The 23942-nt window shown below is 40.9% G+C and overlaps 2 protein-coding genes across 10 annotated transcripts in view; both read left to right on the forward strand.

Moving 5' to 3' along the window:
• Positions 1 to 2635, forward strand: part of GANC (glucosidase alpha, neutral C) — a 38094-nt gene extending 35459 nt beyond the window's left edge. For both annotated transcript variants that reach the window (XM_040557330.1, XM_040557332.1), the window contains one exon: positions 414 to 2635. In XM_040557330.1, coding sequence (XP_040413264.1) covers positions 414 to 523 — 110 coding nt within the window. In that variant the 3' untranslated portion in view covers positions 524 to 2635. The remainder of the gene's footprint in view (positions 1 to 413) is intronic.
• Positions 2636 to 3140: 505 nt separating this feature from the next.
• CAPN3 (calpain 3) overlaps positions 3141 to 23942 on the forward strand; it is a 31244-nt gene continuing 10442 nt past the window's right edge. For 4 of the 8 annotated variants that reach the window (XR_005820019.1, XM_040557337.1, XM_040557339.1 and 1 more), the window contains exons 1-14: positions 4719 to 5634; positions 11206 to 11275; positions 12141 to 12259; positions 12973 to 13106; positions 13516 to 13684; positions 14352 to 14492; positions 17047 to 17130; positions 17559 to 17644; positions 18363 to 18440; positions 18898 to 19058; positions 19589 to 19758; positions 20382 to 20393; positions 21222 to 21430; positions 22074 to 22110. Coding sequence is in view for 7 of the 8 variants with exons in the window: in XM_040557337.1 (XP_040413271.1) it covers positions 5341 to 5634; positions 11206 to 11275; positions 12141 to 12259; positions 12973 to 13106; positions 13516 to 13684; positions 14352 to 14492; positions 17047 to 17130; positions 17559 to 17644; positions 18363 to 18440; positions 18898 to 19058; positions 19589 to 19758; positions 20382 to 20393; positions 21222 to 21430; positions 22074 to 22110 (1764 nt within the window). In the remaining variant the exon portion in view is untranslated. Of the gene's footprint in view, positions 3971 to 4718; positions 5635 to 11205; positions 11276 to 12140; positions 12260 to 12972; positions 13107 to 13515; positions 13685 to 14351; positions 14493 to 17046; positions 17131 to 17558; positions 17645 to 18362; positions 18441 to 18897; positions 19059 to 19588; positions 19759 to 20381; positions 20394 to 21221; positions 21431 to 22073; positions 22111 to 23144; positions 23163 to 23942 lie in introns of those variants that run through there. The other 4 variants (XM_040557338.1, XM_040557344.1, XM_040557342.1 and 1 more) reach the window with 4 other exon arrangements.

Below are 23942 nucleotides of genomic sequence, written 5' to 3' on the forward strand. Positions count from 1 at the left end.
AAAGCCCCTGGACATCCTGACTTTTTGGGGAACTCTAGAAGTTGTGTCTACACGTATAGACAGAAGCATTTACAGAAAGGGCTTTTCGCTTCTGGCTGCTTTCCAACCACATCCCTTCACCTTGTGAATCATGTGGGTATGGATTTCCTGCCTCTGCCCGTCAAACTTCAGGGCTTTTAGAGTGCTTGAAGTAACAACTATGCTCAAACAAGGCTTAACTTTTGCAGAAAAATCTTTGAATAGTTCTAGGAAAACTGATGTACCATAAGTCAGTGATTTGACTACTATTTGTTTTGTATTCAGTTCTTTCCACCAGTGGCAGGGAGTCTGAATTGAAAACTGGAAGGAGTCATGCATAGTTGTTTCAAAAGTGTTTACCTAAGTCATACAGTAAACTCTCTTGTCCTGTTCAGATGGGAAAGAAAAAGAAGTGGTTTTCACATACGATACGAAGACCTCTGTGCTGATGCTGGAAAATTTAGCCCTGAGCATTGATACTGACTGGAAGATTTGTATCAAGTGAAAGACAAGGCAACTTCTTCAGAGAATTCATTGAAAGCTTAAAGGGAAATCAGTTTGGAGGACTTAGAGCATTCACCTGAATCCAGTCAAATCAAGGAACCTATTTCCTACCCAGTCAATCCCAAACTAACATTTTTTTCTTTTAAAACACCAATTTGAACTTGGATAGCTCTTCTGTTCAGCAAAGGTAACAGCACTATGATTGTATCTGTGGGGAAAAAGGTAAATACTGTCTGTTCCAGACTAGCTTCAGTTAGGCTTTAAGATTAAGTTCAGCTTTCACTTGTACCAAAAAAAATCACGAATTGATGGTGTGAGATTGTGGCTTATTCGCATGGGGTTTAATGTATTTAACAGTCCCACCTTTCACACATTAGAGTACTTGAGAAGAGATAAACTGTGCCAGTTTGACAAAGAACGTCATTAGGTACACCTGATACAGAGGTTATCATCAGAGTTCTGTCTGCAAGGTGCCTCGTGAAAACAAACCCAGAAGGAGACAGCCAGGGTCATTACAGATATTTCCTCTTTTAAGTCTTCATGACAGTGCAAAATTAGGCAGTCTGTACAGGAAAGTAAACAACAGGCTAGCTGAACAGTTCACAGTCATTGAAAGTAAAGTTTGAATAAGTAGTGCCAGTCAGTTTCATGATAGTAAAAGACAGTGATGTGGGAGTGCAGAAGTCTTTCTAATAGCTGGTGAAACTTCTTCTGAAAAGGCACATGTCTATAGCAGTGGTAGCAGGTTGGGGTAGCTGCTAGACTCCCATGGAAACATCTTCCACAGTATTGCTCCTCTCTTTCTGCCAGTGCTACTTAAACAAAAACAAACGTACAAAGAAAAGGAGAAGGTATTTTGTTAGGAAAGAATTGACCTGTTTCGAATAATTGAATGTCATTGGTTAAAGTTAGCCTGGTGAAGCAACAGTCCTTACGTGGAGCTCTGTTCCTCCACATCTTCAAGCGCTTGCTAAGATCTGGCTTCTGTTACACATAGTTTAGTAATTTCTTGGTCAGCTTTTAGTATCTGTCTGAGATTTGAGCTTTGTAGGTGACAATGAAAAAGCTTATTCACACAAAGGAAATTTGAAGTGCTTAAAATTTTCTTTATAGCAGAAAATGTTTAAAGTTAATGGGATAAATTCTGCATTTAGCCATCCGATTTCATACTTATTCCCCTATTCTTTTAAAATTGACCCTAATGCTCCCCTGCCTCTTTTTCCAACCATCTCTGCATACAGAACTGGTGTGTCCTGCTGTTTTCTTTCCTTTCAAAACTAGAAGACATCATGAGAGTCCTACGTCCTGCCTATTTCCACAGCCATTTCCATATGAGGTCTCTCTCTTCACAGGCTACCCACTGCTCTACAGTTCAAGTTGTTTGCCCTTTCCATTTGCTACACCTGTAAAGTATATTATTTTAAAACCAGTTCTGCTTTGAGTCAAACCTAAACATGCCATCGGTTGGGTTTTGTGGATATAAAAAGGCAGATATTACTTGATATCTTTTAATATGATAAGGAAATATTTTCTAAAAACATTAGTGAATTAACTCTTAGGAAAGAGAGAAGGACAGTCCCTATTTTTGCCCACTAAAAGGGACATAATAGTCCATTTGTATGTTGTTTCCTACTCCTCATCCTAAGCCCTCTCTGTGCTTGGCCAGTCATTTCCCACCTGCTGCTGTTTGTCCTCTGCAGGGCAGATTTCTGGGAATACCAGAGCAGACTACGTGTAACTACTACACTCTTGAGTACCCCGTGCAGTTTGTTTCCCACCAGCCCCTTAAGTTCCTTCCCCCCATTCTGTAGAGCTGTTTTCCACCCCTTCTAGCAGACACCATGAACCCCCGGTCCAGGAGCTGGGAACTAGCAACCTAAATACCGCTGTGCTTAATGCAGATAAGTAAATCCAGGTGGAACAGTAGCATATAGATCTTATACATCTGTGAGAAGAGAGACAAACCCTATTTTTCTATCAGTTTCTCAGCTTTAATTGATAATTGCTTCTTTTATTTAAGCATAGCAATGCTTCTGACAGGGTGTAATTATTGTCTGGAGCATTTTAGTGAAATGTTTTAACTGATTTTTCTGAAATTTGAAAGTAAAATGAAGTAACAATGAAGTGAGTTGTATGCTTATTCCTTCCAAATTTCTTTCCACTGTTGAGAATCATTTAAGTATTATTTGAAGTGTGTCTGATTAAAGTGAATGGCTAACAATTATGCTGTCACTCTCAATATATCTGCACCACAGAAAGTACTCATAGGTCAAATTTTCAGTGTTATGAAGTGCCTAACTTCTGTGGATTTCAATAGGAATTATTTGCTCAAAACCTTTTTGCAGTTGTCTTTATATAATAAATTTAGGGGAAAAAAATCAAAAAATGTTGTTTACATTCATGTTTGTAGCAACTCATGCTTTTCCACACATTTTGCCATAAATCAAGAAATAAGTTTGTAGTATATCTCTACAGAAAGTAATTGAATTCAGATACTGAAAACAACAGCAGATAGAGCTTCATAAAAATAAAATAGAAAGATTATCATCCATGTAGATCAATTTTGCTTTATCTGAGCAGGTGTTGTGGGTTGGGGTACTTCTACTCACAAGAAATACTATTGCAAAGGGTGTTTTGATTCCTAATGGACAAAGGGATTTTTTGCTGTTTGTAGCAGTGTATCCATTCTTTTCTATGGCAAATGGTGTTTCTGTAAAGACACTTTTTTTCTTTCACTAGCAACTCCTGTTCATCACAGAAAAGACCAAATCATCTGTCTAGTGTAAAAAAAAATAGAAAAGAAGCTGTTTTTTGAACAGATATAAGCAGAAAATACTCCTGAACATCCATAAAGAGCAACATTGGGTTAAAAGTGAGACATGCCATCCTGCCATTTCCCCACTCCAAGAACAAATATATATAAGCCACTGCTAATCCTTCACTTGATCCTTCTCAGCAGTCTACAAAGAGTCTGTCAGGTATCACACCTTTTGCTACTACTGTCTTTCTTTCCAAAACAGAGCTCTGTGTATGAGACATAACAGATAAATGTTTGTATTGGGCAAAACAGGAGAAGGTGAAAGAAAGAACATATGCATATGTTCCAAAATGAGCATTTTTTCTGAAGTTGTGCAGTGAGAGGCCCTTGCATTTTACTACTTGCATTGCTCTTGAAAAATCCTAGATAGAGTGACACATGGCTATGCAGGACAGCTTGGCAGAGACATGTCAAACATAAGACCTGCAACCCTTGCATCTGAATGTAATGAGGAAGTCATCAATTCTGCAGCTGTACAACCTATCGTGAAGCAATTGCATTCCTATTTCCACACACAGTCAAATCTGTCCTTTCTGACTGCCCTGTTGGTGCAGGAAGCTTGTAATTCGTGATAAAAAGAAAAATGTCATTATTAGAAGCATGAGGATTAATAACTTGTAACTCCTACAGGTTAGTACAGCTTAACTATATTACCTTCTTCAAAAGGTTGCCCTCATGGAGTTTTTAAAAAGGGAACAACGAGCTATAGAAATGGTCTGTTGTACTCGATTTGAAATTAGCAAATTGAGCAAACAGCTGAGAAACAAAAAAAAAAAAACAGTGCTTTGGCATAATACCACAGTATTAGAGCAAAAGGTCAGCGATGCGTACATCAGCCAGACTCCAGATACTAGTTTCACTAGGCAAAAATAACATTGATGTCACTATGTGATTTAAGACTTCACAATCAAAAATAAAAATCAAGGTTTAGGGGGCTTTTCTTGACATACGGAAAATGTCAACTATTTAAAAACTTTTTATAGAGAAGAACAATGGGGTTAAGGAAGAGCAACTTGATTTTCTTTCATAAAGACACTGAATTTATCCCTTAACCCACTCTTGTGTTACAAAATAAATGTGCCAAGTCAGACATCTCTAAGACTGGTATATCCTAACATACACATAATGGCCCAATTTCCATACTGGCCCCCTTACAGATTTTAGCGCCCCTGTATGAAAAGGTCCTTCTCACATAAGAAGTAGGTATCACCAAGTGAATCTTAGCACTCGCAAGCTGCTCTCTCTGATGTTACCTGGAGGATCCAACTCCCAGCTGGCAGGTGTTGAAATGACCTCAGTAGCATCAAATAAAATTACTGTTTTTGCTATTGGGACTGTGTCTTCAGATAATCATCTCTATAAAATGTTTGTTTTTTTCTGTAGCAAAGGGCAGAAACAACAAGTCAAGTACAACAGTTCCTTAAGGAGTGTCAGGACTAGTTTATTGGCTAGGGAGACCTCATGAGTATGTTCCCAAACCAGTGGGAGTTTCACTGTTTTTTCTCTCTAGCAAAGGAAAAGAGGAGCTGCATGCACCAGGAGTCAGGCTGCACACAGCTCCTGGCCTCAGCACAAGCTGTGCAGCAGACTGACACCACCACGCTAACCCCCTCCCTATCACTTTCCCTCTCTCTCACTCTTTGCCTGTAGATATTTTTAGATTTCACGGGTTAAAGCTCGCCTCTTCTCAGTGTTTCTACACACAGGACCAGCGCACACACAAATGCTGTAGATAGTACAACTCCAGCACAGGAGTCAGCCTACAAATTACCTTGTGCCACATCAAGGAACAAATTCCAGCTTCTTACAGCAAAATACTGCAGCCCTTCGAGAAGATGCACGATGTGCTCAATCACAAGGAATTTCATCGCTTACAACTTTGACTAGGAGATTTTCAACAGAAAGAAAAAAGGGGGAAGAACAACTTCCTCTTTTCACAAATTTCCTTCTAGTTTTCAAGATCTTGCTTTCTTTCAGCACTTGCTTGAAGGCTGATTCCCATGCCGTCCGCCATAAATGCAGCAGTGGCTCAGCAGACAGCTGCTGGGTCAGTTCCCAGCACTACTGTTACCACTACAGCTGAAGGTACAGGTGGGGGCACAGGGGGGATTTATTCTGCCATTATAAGTCGCAACCAGCCCATTATCAAAGTAAAGGAAAAGACCTATGAAGAGCTTCACAAGAAGTGCCTGGAGAAAAACATTCTCTATGAGGATCCTGATTTCCCACCTAATGAGAGTTCCCTCTTCTACAGCCAGAAAATCCCCATCAAGTTTGAATGGAAAAGACCACGTGTAAGTAACACATTTGCTGATAATTTTTTGTTTTCTGTAAATTGTTCACCATGAACATGCATCCTTCTTGCAGAAGGAGTTGGGGGGAGAATAAGCTGGAAGTGTGTTTGCTTAGAGCTCTCCTGGAAGATAACTAGCTAGGCTCTAGAAGCTCAGCAAGTATACACACTTCTGTATTTATGGCCAAAATACAATAAAAACAAAAAATAGAAGGAAGTATGTAGGAGTATGGAACTTAATTTTATTCTTACATGACCTGATAGGAATTTTCTCATCTGACAAAAAAAAATGTTGTTCTGCAGCATAGTCCTGGGTTTGCTGAGGCTTAGTGTTTCAACAGTACCTCATTTCACGTACAACTTGTCTTTCGTATTCTGTTTTCCTAATCTGTGAAAATAAAAGGACAGACAATACTCCAAAACATGCTTTTATTCAGTTGTTAGTTCTCCACATTGCTTAATAGACTTGGAAAGGTTGGTTAGCTTTTTATCTGCTTGCCAAGAGTATGGGTGTTGCAATCACTATGAGGACAGACTCCTGCTTACAAACCCTCCTTCCTTTTAGTGTCTTGTGGCCATTCCTGAGCCAGCTGCCTTCTTTACCACACATGGAAGAATAATTCTTCAGTTTATAACTGATTCCCTGTCCTACTGCAGGGCTAGTTTTCCTCTTTCTCTGTCATTCCTGCTGGGCATCTGCTGTTTTCTAGCAAGCCAGCCCTGGGATGTCCCCTTGTCCTCTGCCTGACAAGAATGTGGTTCTGAGGAGCTTTCCAGAAGCCACACCTCTCCAACACTGAAATCTGTGCTTCAGGGACAAAGTTAGCAGAGATAGATAATACCGACTACAGGAACATAAGTAAATAGCAAAAGACCAGGCGCTCTAGTGGGTGGCTGTTACACAAGGAGAGGCAGGCCGTATGCTGCCCTCACAGCAGCATGAGGGACATCTGGGTGCCCTGTGCATCTGCACTGTCACGTGGCAGGGTGCAGCTTCATGCCTTCATCACCGCAGCTGCATCAGCTCCTGGAAATGGGTGTGAATGAGCTAAATGCAGCAGTGATCAGTCATCTTAAAAGGGTGGGATTTCCCATATTTCTACAGGGAGGAATGCGGTATGGCAGTATAGTGGATGGGTACCAGCACCCTAGGGCAAACAGTCTACAAGTGTGAATATGAAAATATCAAAATATCAAAAACGCAATGCACCATCACCTTTGACTAATATAAATGAGCATGTGCAGATCAAGCCTGTTTTTTTAGAAAGGTTCAGACTTCAGGACCTCTATCCCAAAGGTATTTCTTTAGGCCAGTTATTAACAATGAAGTTTTCTCATCCATACTTACTATTCACATAGCTACAACACATCTGAGACTGTGTAAAACTCAAAATACAATCTAAATACCAAAACCAAAGCTATCTTTGTTTTTGCAACACAAGAGTCAGGCAAATGATGTATCCGTGCCACCAGTCACAGGTTGGAGCAGATGCAGGGACTCCAGAAAGAAGGGGGTCATGGCCTGCTGAGTGCTAGCATGCTATGGGTCACAGAACCACTCGGTCCTGACCCTGACGTGGGTGGCTACCCTGCCTGGGGCCCACTGGGCCTTGGTGGTTGAGATGCCTGTGCCTTCCGTTGCAAATGTGTTTCTTTTAAAGCCACCCTGTAATTCAGGACAATGCTGGGACCCAGCAGGTCCCCAAAGAGGGAAGAGCTGCATGTGATGCTTGCTTCTTTTACAATGGACCCATACCATGAGTGCAAAATGAAATTTCTCTTGAGACCTGATGCAAGTGACTTATATATGCAGATCTCTGATTGACACAAGACTTTGCTTTATTGGACTTCGAAACTGAAGAATGTATCACTGGCAGCAGGGCATGTCTAATAATATTCCACACAGGAATAGACATGACAGGCATATTAAAGAACATCGTAGACTCAAAACATTACATGTTTTATAATACCATAAAGATATGGATAACTTTTGTTCTTATCAAATTGTAATGGCATTTTTTGGCAAAGAAAGTGGCTAGTTTATAAACTGTAGTCTTATAAAGTGGTAATTTGAAATTGGTTTGAAGTTCACATTGAATTTGAGAACATATTCTAAAAGAAAACAAAATACCAGACCGTTTAGAAAGTCCCAAGAGAATATCCTAATACTAGCTTCACTCTAAATCCTTTCCCTATAGTGTATTGCATATGTCACTTACTCCCAGAAATAGCAAATTAACATGTGGTCCATGTGATATAAGATCTTGTTTGAAACAGAGAGCTAGGAAAGAAGTGATCTGTTCCTCACTGCCTCTGGCTTTCTCTGTCACCTTAGCCATGCCATGCAACCAATTTATATACAACTTCTCTCCCAACAAAAAAGATTAACATAGGAGAATGTTAATATCCATGAAAGAGTGATGCTGGTAGTAAATGAGCATTATTTTCCATGACACAAATCCACATGGGATTGTTGAATGAAAGTTTCTCCAGAATTTCCAAGTATTTTTCAAGGAATCACAGTCAGTCTAAAGGGCGCGTATCTGCCATTCACAAACACCGTAACCAAGCACTGGTAGCAGTGATGTTCCTCAGCTGAACAGCATGGCTGAGCACGCTGTTCTCATCATTACGTACTAACACAAATAATGCCTGCTGCTGCTTCTGGGATTTGGGCAGGACCCCACCGCAGGGATAAGATCCCCCTGGAGCTACCCCCCTGCTATCCTGCATCTGACCCTGCTGGCTCTTCCCTTCACAGTTGGGGCTCCCCAGGGGCCAGCTCCTCTGCCACCGCCTCCCAGAGCGATTGGGCACGGAGGTCACAAGGAGTGTCACTGTCAAAAGGACGGCTGCCACACAGGGCAGCTATGAAGCCTGCTGCGGGGGTGGCAAAGAGGCCTCTGTAATTCTATACTGTGATGGCCATGCCACCACCTGAACATGAAGAGAGGACCTCGCAAGCACAGCTTGGGCAAAAGCCAAGCAACAGCTGTGGCAGCCTTGTCCTGCTGTGCTGCAGGCCCCGTGCACGGAGGGAATCGGCCCTCCAGCCCAGAGCAACCAGAGGAGGCTTCAATGCCTTATCTGACCAGGCTGCTGAGGTGTACAGTATGGTTTATCAGCTGGTAGTGGTGACAAGGGGATCTGGAAGAGTTTGTTTAATGTTACATTGAACTAGGTCACAGGGAAGCATAGGTTTCCTGTCATAAAATGAGATCGCTAACAGCTCCTAGGTAGATGTCCTGCTTTCCTCTGGAAATTTCACATTAGCTCTGGGAGATGAGGACACTGCTACCACAAAACAACGACAGTGTTTATTACCACCAAGGCAGGACTTTCAGATGAGGGGAATCCAACTCTGGAACTCTACAACCTGTTTGGTGTCTGACAAGGGTAGGCTCTGCCTTGAGGCCTGAAGTGCAGCCATGTCATGGCAAACAAGGTCTGGACCATAAGGGGCCAAGGGAAAAGCAGCAGCCTACGAACTCTCTTTGGCCAAGAAGATTCTTCCTCTGCTTGATGGGATGGGTTTAGGGAATTTACTTAGAAAACCGTAGTCTATTACAAGCATTTTTTAAAGGAATAAATGCCTTTTACTGCAACAGTATAACCTGACTGCAGGACTTTTCCTGACAGAGAAGAAAAGCTAAGGAAAATATAACAGAAGTCAGATGCCATTTTCAGTTGCATGCTGCCTCTGTGTTTTCCATTGCTCTCTTCCAACTAGCATATAAGTACTCTGTCCAGAAAACAGCATGCACTATGGATGGTTTTTCCTTGAGTTCTGTCTCTGTTGCTGCAACACTCACTCCGGCTCTTTGTAATGAAACTACAATACAAACTGAATCAACACAACAAATATAAAAGGTCCATTGGACAGTACCCAAGGCAGTCTGAGTCACACTGATCAGAGGAGACTCTTTCTAGATGAATTATGGCATCAGTGAGGTGCATCCTATTGGAATTCTCTGTGGTAACTTGACCTCAGAGATGAGGAGCAACCTGTTGCTCAGCCAGGAAGACTGGAAGATCACATAAATTAACTGCATCTTAAACACCAGGTTGTCTTGCTCTGCTGACTGTTTCTCATCAGCCTTGGAAGATGTTGAAACCTTTCCCTGCAACCTTGGCTGTACTCAGCACAACTAGCACAGCCGGAGATGAAGCAGAGTAATACAATATTGAAAGCATCTCCACAGTGTACTAAATGCATCTAGCCACCGTGAAAAAAATGCAAGAAAAGCATTTTGGTCATGCCTAAAATCAGTCCATATGGCAAATGTATGATTCCCTCTGTTGTATTCCTTTACAGATCATCCTCCAAAGCAAATGAGCTCAAGATGTAATAAATTGCACTGAGTAGCAATTAATCAATGTACATTTAATATTTGAAAACAATTAAGCATCATCTAACTACTTTAATCTAAAATACAGCATGCTGAATCCCAGAGCTGGTTATTTCAGTAGTAGCAGGGTCAGGATGTAAACGCAGCAGTGGTGGAGGGAAAAAAATCCCAAAGCCTGATATCTCACAGCTAGTTTTCAAGACAGCACCATGACAATGTGAGGAAGCTAGTGGGTGGAGAACAGCATGAAGTTATCTCAAACAGCTGCCTTGACAGAACTGGACCTCAGAACAGCTGACTGAGGCTTGCAATAACAGGACAATCCCTTCATTCCCTTCCACAGGGAGAGTAAGGCAATTGCTGCAGGGAGCCGGAAGAGATGGTCTCTATCTGGCTCTATGACTAATCCAAATAGTTACATCAAAGCAACCCTGCTGAACACTGCAATGGAGCAAAAAGTGGGTCGAAGCCAAGTGAAACTATTAGACCTGAAACATGAGTCTGGGAAAATCCTGGGCTACCCTGATGACGTGGGAAAATGCTTCAGTACACAGAGGTAGCATCAGCCACCTGTACAGTCAATTTTTCCACTCACACAAGCAATTATCAGTTGTATTCTCATTCTCCTTCCCACTCCAACCCTGTGATCTTCCAGCAAAATGGGTTCTTGGACTATGTCTTCTTCCCCATTTGCAGCTGCTCGGAAAACTAGTCCTCAGATTGCAATATCATTCTTTTCTTACCCTCACAAGAGATGGTCCAAAAGTTAGGTGTCTTCCTTTTCTTCCCAAAACCAAGCATTTGAGTGTGAGGGATGGGATAAAGCAGAGACATTAGAGAGAGATTGTTTTTATTTCCCCCTGTAGGACAGATTATACCTACTTCTTTCCTTGCCTTTCCAAACCCTGTGGGGGTTTTCATCCCATTTGGGAACCAACGATGTAGTGAATATGGAAAAGGTTCTGTGCAAACACTGCAATAGTCCCACCTCCATTTGCTGGTACTTCCTACATAGTCCTTCCCTCTGCTGCCTGAAACCTGGAATATTCAGATTCCAAAATATTTCATTAGTGAAGCTCTACAGATGAAACTCTGAAAGAGATTTTCATATCCACGAACCGTCTTACAGAAAAACCATTATCCTAAAACAGCCTTTATTTCTGTGGAAAACAGGCATCCCAATGCATGCTTTTTCTTCTCAAAAATCTGCTTATATTTTACAGGAAATCTGTGAGAATCCACGATTTATTATTGGTGGAGCTAACAGAACAGATATCTGCCAAGGAGAATTAGGTATGAAATTGTTACTTCTTCCCTGCACTTTTTAGTCTGCATCAGAGTTTAACTCTCACTTAATTTACTTTTGCTTCCAAGGTGACATTTTAAATTCTCTCAGTATAATACTACACATGTACTCTTTCTCTATAGCAAAATGGTGATATCTGCCTACTACCAGTCTAGGGAAGAACTTTGAGCAAACAACTCTGCTTTTCATCAACTAATATCATGACTGTGTTACAAAGCACCACCTGGCAAAACTTGGTCTCTCTCTCAAGCATAGAGGATGAACAAAATAAGTCAGGATAAGAGATAACGAGTTACTTGACTTGGATTAAAATCTCATCAGCTACCATTGTATTGTTTCAGATATTTAGTCTTGTTATTTTCAAACAGGAGCTTCTGGAGGTCTTCAGCTAAGTGTGTCTTGTAGTCAAGGACAACCCCTATACTGAAGAACTTAAGCTCAGAAGCTCAAAAATACTTTGATATATAAAGCCACTACTTAGGTACAAGTGACACCTCTGCAACTGTCATCCGCATGGCGCTTACCTGCGCTGCTTTGGAAAGTCATTCCCCTCTCAGCTTTTCCATGTCTTTCACGGTTTTATAACATCTCCCATGACTGTCTTCCTATTATGTATTAATCTTTCCATTCTATTTTACAGGTGTATGTAGCCAATAGTGCCAACAAGCACTTCCACAGCATAAATAAATAAGTGGTCAAGTACTGCAAAACACATTGAGAACAGCCCTTTACTGAAAGGCCATGGCATGCTGTACTAAGAATTAATGTATCACTTTGCAGTATCTCAGCTTTTCCCTCTGATTCTAGCTGCTCTGTCCCTTAATTTTGTCTGCTGCTTCCTCTTGTTTACAGGTGACTGCTGGTTCCTGGCTGCCATTGCTTGTCTGACACTGAATAAAAAACTGCTCTGCAGAGTTATACCTCATGACCAGTCCTTTATACAAAACTATGCTGGCATCTTTCACTTTCAGGTGAGTCCCTTCATCTAGCAGTAAGCAGATGTAATTATATTCAAAGCTCAGTTCTTAGCACCCTGTTCCCTTTCGTTTCTCCACTCTGTGGAAGTGTGAGCAAGAGCAGAGAAGGAATAAGGATCAAATTCCCTCACCCTAAACTCTTCCAACAGGGCAGTCACAGAAGGGCAATTAGGGAGCATTAACCCACCAACGAAGCATGTGCAGATCAGCATGGCCTGTGTGTAAGGGAAAGCAACAGGTGCTCGGTCCTGCCTCGCTGCTCGGATGCAGTACTACAGCCAACACAAAGACACTGGTTGGCAAGAGCAACTATTTTTAGACCCACAAGCAGCTGGTCTCTTTCAAAAACAAGTTCTTGAAGAACTGATTTTTTTTTTTTTTTCCAGAAAAGAACGGCTGCTCTGCGTATTCCCCATGGTTCTCTTAAGAGACTCCCTTAAGATGGATGCATTGCCCTAGGTACTTCATTATGGCTGCCTCCCTCCCCATGTCATTGCTTTTTGGTCCTGTACTGCAGAACCTGGCAGTACAGGTTCACCCCAGCCACAGGCCTTTCCCCATGCTTGTCCAAAATCCAGGTGGCTGCAGGAGCACCGGGTAAATCTGAAGGACTTGAGATTCAGCATAAACCAGAGCAGCTTTTCAGCCAGGTTTCCCCCTCTCTGCACAGAATGAACCCAGAGGTTTTTCTGTTTGCCTTCATTCAGTTTTGGCGCTATGGAGACTGGGTGGATGTTGTCATCGATGACTGCCTACCCACATACAACAACCAGCTGGTCTTCACCAAGTCCTCCCAGCGCAACGAGTTCTGGAGCGCTCTCCTGGAAAAGGCTTATGCAAAGTAAGAACCACCTGCTGCACCATGCCACACTCCCTGTGGTTGGGGAGGTGGTTAAACTCATGTACAGGACTTGTCACATACACGTAGAGAAGCTCTGTATATACCACTGCTTTTTTGCATAGAGTCTAGTGGATCAGAATTAGGGATGGGGTAAAGCATATTTTCAGGGTATTCATTCAGAAGCCTACATTTTATTTTCAACATCTTTTTTGTTTATTTGCAGGTGGCATTTCTTAAAACTATAAATTTAAGGGTTAGCAAACAGATTCATTTAGTATATGTATATATATTTATACATACACGCAGTAGATAAATATATTACATATAAGAGGAAAAAATATACAGTATATATATGTACATATCTTTATCTATGTAAAAGAAACTCTTGCTATTCTTTTCTCATTCCAAGACTCCATGGGTCCTACGAAGCTTTGAAAGGAGGCAACACCACAGAGGCCATGGAGGACTTCACTGGAGGAGTGACAGAGTTCTATGAGATAAAGGATGCTCCTAAAGATATCTATAAAATCATGAAACATGCCATTGCCAGAGGATCCCTCATGGCCAGCTCCATTGATGTGAGTCCATATAAACTTTACAGATAAGCCTTAAGATATGGCAAAAATCTCCATTTGTAATCAAATATATACCAACTTTTGGAACAGCTTGGTTTAGTCCACATAAGCAAACATCCATTTGTAGGAGATAGGGCAGCCTGCACTAAACACTTATCATTAGAGAATGGCAAGCACCAAAAGGGAAGTGAACAGAAGCAGAAGAGGGAGGTCAGGAGAAGGGGTCCAGTCAACAAAACCAGCACCACTCTCTCAGTGCCTTCACCTCAAGTAAAAAGAGGTTAGTAGGGGGGTGCTGCAACTTGACTGAGATGCAAATCTTCATGTCAAAGATGCTCAAAGTGTCCAAATGCTTAGGAAGCTAATCCCTTGATTCCCAACATAGCCTTAGATCGTCTATATTCACTGTGGTTAACTTAGAAGTGAAAGTAAAAAACCACTAGTTTCAATAACTAGTGTGACATAGCAATAAAAGCAGGAGAACAACCAGTGATACCAACCTCTGTAGATGAGTATGGACCATCTAGAAGAGATAGGAGAAGAAAAGCTATCTAGTTTTTTTTTTTTTTAAATGAACAAAAAAAAAACACTCCTCTTTCTTGAATTATTTCTCTTTGCTCTCCCTGCCTCCTCTTTCCACAATGAACTTTTCTCCTATTCTGTGTCTCAGGATAACTTAGGCTTTTCCTATGGATCAGCTCCTCGAAGTGACATTGGCGAACTGATTGCTCGAATGGTGAAGAATCTAGAAAATGCACAGATGTCTCACCCCACTGTGGACTACAAGGGGACAGATGAAAGGCCAGCCTGGGTTTGTACATTTCTAGTAGTAGTTAATTTCACAGCACTTTTATTTACAGAACAGTTAGAGAAACATTTCACTTACAATTTTAAATCCTTATTTCACTTCACTGAATTATCCCAACAGTAAAGATCTGTTCTTTTGAATGCTATTTGACATACATGTTTAAGGACTTCAGTCCTTCCAAGTGTATCCATCACTGATACGCCTATCTAGAGGGCTTTGCTGATACTGAGGCAAAGGGCTGCTGACTTTTGGTACAGGCTTCTAATTTCCAGAGCTTACTTGTACAGTAGAAATGAAAGCAGAGTCACATAAAATACGTCTAAGTTCCACACTTGTTATTAAGTTTAGTAACAGGAAACGATTAATGCATTTTAGCAAGTCCCTCACTTACGGAGGATGTAAAGAGTGAGAGAATTAAAATATTAGGATGGAACAAGTTCCCAGAGTGCGTGGGTTTTTTTGAGAAAGAAATTAATAGCAAGCTCTGTATAGCTCTCACTGCAGGCACAAAAGGTCTTGGTGAACTTACTTTGAAACAAAGGACTATGGAACACTGCCCACAAATGGAGGGGAGTCTGCTCTTGGGGTGGACTTGGAGTGAGTGAACACTCAGAGATAGGTGGAGAGCTCCTATTAGATTACTGCCTTTATGATCCTAATTTTAAAAGCACAACAAGGAAAAGGAAAAAATATGTCTAATATTGGTGTGTGCTATTAAAAAAACTGGTATGCTCAAGTTGCTGTGTATCTAGAAAAATAAAAGGAGGGCTGTTAAAAACACTAGAGAAAAACCCCATATCTTAACTTAAAACTTAAAAGCTTCCAAATCTGTAAATGAACACATCACTGTCCCCTTCTCTCTACCAGACAGTTGTCATACCTTGCCTTTTAGGGAGCTGTGGGGGGACAGATATTACTTCTCTCACTTTACGGAGAAGAGAAAAAAACACCAAAAAAGCATATTACATTTCTAAAACTTTTGATTATGCAAACTCTTCTGCATTTGCAGCAGAAGTAGCCATTTTTTCCGCTTTAGTCATCCATATTTAGTCTTCCTGAAAGACTGAAATGATGTAATTCTTTGGGAAAGCCCAGCTTGGTTGTCTTCTTTTGCACGCATGACTGTCCAAATCACCCATGTTCTCAGGGGAATTTCCCCCTCGGTGACTGTCTAGTGATGGAACGTTACAAAACTCTTTTTATAGTTGCTGTGCCAGCAACTGTTTTGCTGCTGGTTGTTACACTCCTGAGCCATCACTAGAAAATATCATGGCTCTTGATGGAAAGAGGCAGACAATGCAGACCTCAGAAGCACTCCAGAGAAGTGGATCAGGGTTCCAGCAACAGAAAATAATATTCTTAAATAGAAAAGAGTGAAAGGGGTTCTGCTAAGTAATGAAAGTGACAACATGAGAAGAAATTAAGAAAAATAGAAATAGATAGGAGGTAATAGACGGGAAGAGTATAGAATCTAGAGCAAGATAAAAGAAACAAGAGCAGAAAGGAAATAATGGAAAATAACTGTGACAGCCAGGAAGTATTTGGATGAGATTCCTCCCTGCGCAACCTGAGAATGTAACTGTGTGACCTTACTAATTCTCCATTTCCAGCCCTGACTTTCTCATGTCCTCAGATGCATCAAAAAACAAATGGAAGAGTTACTGGCAGGGCCTCACAGTCACTTCTCTGTGAGGGAATGAATGAAGGGAAATTTCACATGTGGTCCACGTGCACTTAGTGTAGCCTTCCTTTCCCACTATTCTTAGTGATTTCTCCTGCAAGGATACTGAACTATCTAAACCTGCCACCCTGCTCTCAATTCTTTATCTCCCATGTAAGTAGTATTTTCAGACTTATAAATAAAAATGCATCACTTACAGTAACAGTTGATTACCAAGACATCAAATGTATTTATATCTGCTCAAGAAAGCTACACCCTTCCTGTGTGCCAGCTGAAAAAATTACAGTCACAGAGATTACGCAATAAAATGTACATCTCCACAGGAGATATATATATATATATTTAATAGTGTAATTTAGTAAAAACAGTATGAAAGTTTTGTTTTTTTTTAACATTGTTGTGATAACATCGCAGCAGTGTGTTAAGATGAAAGTATCCTAATACATGTTGAGCTGCTCTAAGTTCCAGTTTAATCTGCAATAACCTTACTGAGCCATACAAGAACATACTATTCCAGGCTGAACAGTCCTACTAATAGAAAATTTAATCATTTTGATTAGGTATGCTATATACTAGCATGTTCTGAGTGGAAAAAAAAAAGGCAAACTACACAAAGGGGAAAAGGTAAATCACAAAATGTCTTCTACAATGAATATTAACTTTTTGCTCTTTAAATTAATTCTTCACTCCTTTTTAATCAATAATGTTAATTCTGTGGACACTAAGCTTGGTCACCTTGATAAATGGGCAAAAGGGAACAAGACAAAAAAAAAAAAAAAGACCTTATCACCCAAACAGCATCATCCTCCCTCCTGCCTCAGAGCAGCTGGCTGAGCTTCACATGCCTTTCACAAATTTTTATCCTGTATCTAACAGACCATAGTGCCAATGCAGTATGAAACCCGGATGTCTTGTGGGCTGGTCAAAGGTCATGCCTACTCTGTCACGGCTGTGGAAGAGGTATGTACAGTCCCTTTCTTCCTACTGTGGGGACCTGTGGTCTAGAATGGCCTAGCGTCATGCACACTGGCAAAGTTGTGGATTGGGGGGCAAAAAAAGAGAGGAGGGGGAGATGAATTATGACGGAAAGAAATCTAATAATTAAATAAAAGAGCAGCTTTGTGGAGAAACAAACCCAAGTTTTGGCTTTCTTTGTAAATGGGTGTTCCTCCATGGTCTGCATGGGCAAAGGTGGCCACAGCTGGCCACCTCCTGGTCTTACAGTCTTCCTGCACTCACTCAAGTCAGGTCAGGCTGGGTGATGGCCTTGAAAATCACCATCACTTGGGGAGCTGGTATCAGGGATGTGTCAGACAGAGCATTTCCTTTTTGAGCCTATTTCTCACAAAATAATTCAGCTGATTTTTGTTGCCTTCTCTTTCAATTAGACAACATTTAAAGGGGAAAAAATACGCCTGGTAAGGTTGAGAAACCCCTGGGGACAGGTGGAATGGAATGGACCTTGGAGTGATAAGTGAGTAACAAGTATCCAGCAGCTTCATTTGATTTCAAAAAAATAAATAACGAAGCTTCATTTGCCCTTAGACAGCTTGTGCATGGTCCTAGCATTTAACAATGAGGTATTTAAATGGTCTTTTCTGGCATTTTGAAGAACATCATATTTCACTGCTTAGATAAAGCTGTAGAAAGCAAAGCATACCTAGAAAAGATGTTGAGAGAAGGGGATTTAACCAATGGAAAGCCAGTCTAATGATACATTTAGTCTGTTTTTACTGTCTAGCAAGGTCAGCAATGTTCACATTCAAAACAAGAATTTAAAGTAGAAGAATCTTTCAAGTTATGGAAAAACTGGGTGAAGCAAGATGTCAGCACATGAGCATGTTTGGATGAAGCTTCTCATCATGTTTTGCAAAAAGGAATTTCAGTAGCTACTCTGGCAATGATAGTTTGCAAGCACTTCTGTCTTTATGCTAAATAAAATAACAGATTTCTGAGAGCTGCTAGTAGGAAGTCTGAAGTGAAGGTGGAAAGGAGCAGAGCAATTCCTTCTCCGTTTGAGCATGTGGAGAGGATAGCATTGAGAACAAATGGTTGCAGATCTCTCAAAGGAATTTTTTTTGTCAATGTAGAATGACAACACTTGAATTTCAACAGAGACAGTAAAGAGCAGAAATTTTTGGAAAAAATTGTGTATTGCAAAAGTGTAATGTAGCTTGTTTACTCCTTTGAAGATCAGAAGAGTGGAACTTCATTAATGAAGCAGAGAAAATCCGTTTGCAACACAAGATCGCGGAGGATGGGGAGTTCTGGTGAGAACATCAGTCAAAAAAAGTGTGTTTCTCTAGATGTGCAACTACAGCAAAAATGAATCATACTGCACTACTTAAGTGTGTTAAAACAATTACAGTAATCTGTTTCCCCTCATATTTCCAAATAACCCCTGCTCTGCAATCTCCATCTCCCACCAGGGTTTATTGAGTCCTACCAGCACAGTCCCTCTAGTTATCCCACACTTGACAAGCTCTCTATCCTTCTTCCTATGCACCATCCTCTCATTTTGGTGTCCCCCATTTTGGAGCTGTACCTGTGTTAATTGACCAACAGGTCAAACGCATTAGGAAATCACAGAGCTCCCATGTCAAACTTGCCCTAATGGGGACAGTAATGTGGGTCACTCTCCACCACCTCTCCAGGAGCAGTATATCTTTCAGTTAACCACCCACCACGTACATTCATTCAGATTCATCTTCCCCTCCATTCCTCCAGGATATCTTTCGAAGATTTCATGAGGCATTTCACAAAACTTGAGATCTGTAACCTCACACCTGATACTCTGGAAGCTGATAAACTCCAGACCTGGACTGTGTCAGTCAACGAAGGGCGCTGGGTGAGAGGCTGCTCAGCTGGAGGCTGCCGCAATTATCCAGGTGAGCAATGAGTCTTAAGAGATATCACCACTTTGACAGGGACTATATTACATCCCACAGGCTACATCAGTGCTCAGCCATAGGAAATCTTTGATTCCTCAATAGATGAGCCAAGCGATTTTCCATGTGGAAATCTTCTGTTATCATGTTTGTTACAGTACCTCATAAACCCAAACAGGCAGGTCTGGCAAAGATAAATCATTGTTCAAATACTTCGCAGTGCCTCAGGTAAGAGATATCAATTTCACTCTATCAGCTTGATTTCACTTGGGAAATCCACGGATAAATTATGCCAGCTTTCAGTTCTTTGTATGTTTGTCAGATGCTAATTGTTCATTTTAAATCTTCCTTATAACTACGTAACACTGAAAACACATGAAAATAAATAAATACTTATAAATAAAAACCCAATTTTATCCTTTCCCTCAGGAACCACAGACAGGGAATGGAGAAGTTCTCTTTGGTCATAAGTGTTGTTAGAAAACTGAAGCTTTACATGTTTGCTTGGGGTTGTTGGTGGCATTTCACAGATACATTTTGGACCAATCCCCAGTATCGTTTGAAGCTCCTGGAGGAAGATGACGATCCTGAGGATGAAGAGGTTATCTGCAGCTTCCTTGTTGCACTGATGCAGAAAAACAGGAGGAAAGAACGCAAGCTGGGAGCCAACCTGTACACCATTGGCTTTGCCATCTATGAGGTACCAGCTCTAGACTTGGTTCTTAGCATCAGGTCCCCAGTTTTGGCAGTATGCATTTACCAAGAGTCACTGAATTGTTCGTCCTGACAACATGAATTGCAATTTTTACTTTGCAAGGAAATGAATGGAAAAGAATAAGGAAATTCAAGGCTTTATAATCATTTAGCCCACAGTAACCTCAGGGTTTACCCTATCTATAAGTAACACACTTTTAAAGGCTTTTATAGTGACTTAAAGCCAGATTTTAACATTTTTTTCCCATATATCCTTCAATCTCCCATTCATCCATGCTGAAACTAAACATTCCAATGGTAGAATCGTGTAAAAAGGGAAACATATCCAAGACAAAGGTAGTGATCAACACCTGTCCCCCTAGTGACTTCAGGAAGAAGTCAATTTGCTCGGTCCCTTGCACAGACATATTTACTTCAAGTCATAATGGATCTCATATAGATCATAAGAAATCTGGAAAGTAAAATAAATTGATTAGAATATTTATATAACTTGGAGCATTTTCATTACTGGCTGCATCCCCAGAAATCTATGTGAAAACCCTTCTATATGATCTATAAGCAAGTGGGCTCACCTAACACCTCTGTTTCTTCTCTTTGTTTCTCCCTTAGGTGCCCAAAGAGGTATGAGCTGAATAGGAACTGGCTGACTTCTTGGGGTGTTCTCACAGCTAGAGTTACTGTTCTGCCTGTCTGTAAGCCAGTAGGAAAATGTCTGGTCAAGTTTTTTTTTTCAAGGATGTTACAGAAGTGAAACCACTAACGTTTCTGCTTTGAGTGTTTAGTAATATTTTGTAAGTCATTTTGAATTCCTTCTCACTCACACCCTCTTTACACCTGCACCTTTTACTCAGTCCTTCTTTTCTATTCTATGTGAGGCCTAGCCACAGCTTTCAGAGTTGGTCGGTGAACCTGAACTGCACGAAGCAGCATCAGCTAGCACTTAGACATTACACCCAATGCAGAAGACCCTTAAACCATTTCTGTTTCCTCCTGCAAATAATGCCAGCTGCCCTAGAGTTTGCTCTACAGTCTCAGAACTTGATTGGAAAACAAATGGTATTTTCAGCCATTGAAGAAAATGCATTGTAAGTGCACAGATGGAGTTGTCCTGATCCTGCCAGTAGCTGAATCATTGGCACCACAAGTTCTGCAAATAAGCTCACGTGAAGGCTGTGTTACCTGAAAAATGTAAAGTTGACAATGTAAATGGTGCGTTTGCAGACTTATTTCAAAGGTAGTTATTTCTGCAGAAGACAACTAGTATGTGTTTTTAGCCCACAATTCTTGACTTCATATTTGAATGAATACCTTTCATGAACTATCTTTAGCAAAAAAAAAAAAAAAGCTTCTGCTGCTGAATTTGTGTTTTCTGTCCTGACCATGTGCTACTTGCATGAGGAGCCACCTGGTAAATGGGTAAGACGACATGCTAATTCCTTTGTTCTGCAGATGCATGGCACTAAGCACCACTTGCAAAAGGATTTTTTCCTCTACAATGCCTCCAAAGCTAGAAGTAAGACCTACATAAACATGCGAGAAATCTCTGAGCGCTTCCGGCTGCCTCCCAGCGAGTACGTTGTCATACCATCAACATACGAACCCCACCAGGAGGGAGAATTCATCCTGAGGGTTTTCTCAGAGAAAAGAAGTCTTTCAGAGTAAGTCACAGATCTACTTATCTGTCTCTAAAGGTAGAGGTGAGCTCACTAGTCTGTTATTTTCCCAGTCTGCAACACCCTACTCTTCATTTTCTTAACCCCGTTAGAAACTCCAAGCTGTGAACTTACTTCCACAAGTTTACCTTATAGTTTAACAAGAACCTGTTTAGAATTGTCTGTGGGTAAGCTTGCTACTTGCAGGATATCCTTTGTAAACATACCCTCCACCATTTTTATAATGAAAACAAACAAGTTTGTTATTTACTGCTCTGTGTCATGAACAGAATACAGGAATATGTAGTTATTCCTTTTACATCCTGCTCTTCAACTAGTTTTCCAGAGCTCAAACTGCAGCCAGTATCACTTCACTTAGGCCATAAAGCCTCTGTTTTACTCCCAGCTGTTGACATTCAGTGTTGTGAAGGCTCTAAGAGGAATAAACCAGGCAGCAGTGCTCCTGGCAGCAGTACTTGGGATGCTTAGCTCAAACTGGGGAAGTTACATCCAGAGTCTGCTGCTGTAATGCTCAGAAACCAACCTATACCACTGCTGTTTGGAAAGTTCAAGTGGCTGCTTACTAACCAGATAAACACTGTTTTGAACAGCCACTTGCCTGATTTATTTACTTTCTGCTTTCTTCAAGGGAGGTTGAAAACATGATTGAGGCAGACCGTCCATCAGTAAGTACTGTCCTGTGCCTCTTTTGTGTGAATAGAGGGGAGGGAGGGAAGGAGCGTCACATTTAAGGAAACCTATAGCAGGAAACCATTTACAACTACATGACAGCTCCTTTAACATAAATTCTCACATTTTCTCATCAAGATACTCCTAATAACACTTGACATTATACGCTACTTTCTGATTCAGACAGACCAAAATCTTTTTGCCAGATTTGAAATCTGCCCCTTGCATGAAGGTGTAGCATACTAAACCTTGCCTTTGCCTCCATCATTTGAGAGTATTCAGGTACTGGGGGAGGCCTAGCTCTGTGCTCTGGGATTTTTTGTTTGTTTCGTTGTGAAATTAGCATCTCATCTCATAAAGAAAATAATGTCTTATTTTGAAGAACAAGCTTTCTGGAAAGGGATCCTAATGATACTGTGATTCAAACTATAATCCATGAGAAACTAACTCTTTGGCCTGGGGTTTTACACATCTGTACGGGAATAAATTAGAGCATACAGTACATTTAGATTTGGGGAGCTGGGGTGGGGGGGAGGGGGGAAATGCCCTTGCGCAGAACTGAGCTTCATCAAACCTTGCTCAGAAGTGTTTCTCTTCTGTTTGCTGTCATGATAACAGAATAGCTGTCCATATCTGGTGGAATTTAATTGCCACTTCACATTGATTTGTGGGCACAGAAGTCCAATTTCCACTGACTGATTGGGAAAAAGAAAAGGAATAGTCAGAGATAAAGATACAGCAGAGATTTCATTCAAGTATACAGAGCCCCAGACAAGATGGGCCACCATTTTGATATGTTTTCCTCAATTTCTCTCCTTCAGTATGCAATTTCTTTACGGGTATATTTTCCCTTCCTTTTGAAACCTGTGTGAATATAGGAACTAGATAGAAAAGAGCAGCTTCTTTTCTCTTTCCCTTTCTCACACTTATTTTCCCATTTCTACAGTTATACTTTCTTTTTTCTATCTCTGAATAATGTGGCTAAAATCTGTAATTCTGTTTAAAAAAAATTGTGTTTTTGTTCAAACAGAAGAAGAAAAAAGGCAAGGTGGGTACTTGTGCAATTTGCTGAATGGCAACAAGGCAAAAAGCATGTGCAATGCATGCAGCAGAGTTCCTCCATATCATTAGTGAATTCTCTGCATCTAGAAACAGATCTAGTTAGTCAGCTAATTATCTAGTTAGCACTGAGTAAGAGGAAATTTTCAGGGAGCAAAGATTTTGTCTTCCTACACTAAAATCTGATGAAATACAGCTATAGCATCAGGTACCTCTCTCACTCAAGGAGGGGGCAAAGCCATAACAAAACTTGTTCAGTTTTAAAAGCCTGAACCTCTGAGTTGCTCAAATGATCCTCCTGCCTGCCCCTCCACAGGCACCCTCACACCTCTTTCTGGTGAAATACACCCCTTCTCCAGACACATGCCCTCACATTCACTTTCCATTGCCCAGTGCATCTACTCCTCTTTCCTAAGTTTCTGTTCACCAGAGTTCAGGATTCTCCTTTCAAGTCTATGCAGTATATTTAGCAACCGAAAACCATACGCTGAGGTTCCAAGGAATATTATCAGCCAGAGGAAGGGTACAAAAAGACCCACAAGGGAAACATTTTGAAGATGAATGTGGTTGACTCCAATTTGGATTCTTCTTTCATATATACCCCAAAATTGTCCACAAATCAACCTGAATCAGATCACCATATAAAATTATGTTTCCTACAAGGACCTTGAAAATCTAACCAGACATGTTAATCTCAAGAGAGGTTTATTGCAATTAATACTCTAGGATAACACGTTCACATCCGGTAGCAGCTTTCTTTGCTTTAAAT

Source organism: Cygnus olor, chromosome 5 (assembly GCF_009769625.2).
Source record: "Cygnus olor isolate bCygOlo1 chromosome 5, bCygOlo1.pri.v2, whole genome shotgun sequence".
NCBI classification, from domain to species: domain Eukaryota; kingdom Metazoa; phylum Chordata; class Aves; order Anseriformes; family Anatidae; genus Cygnus; species Cygnus olor.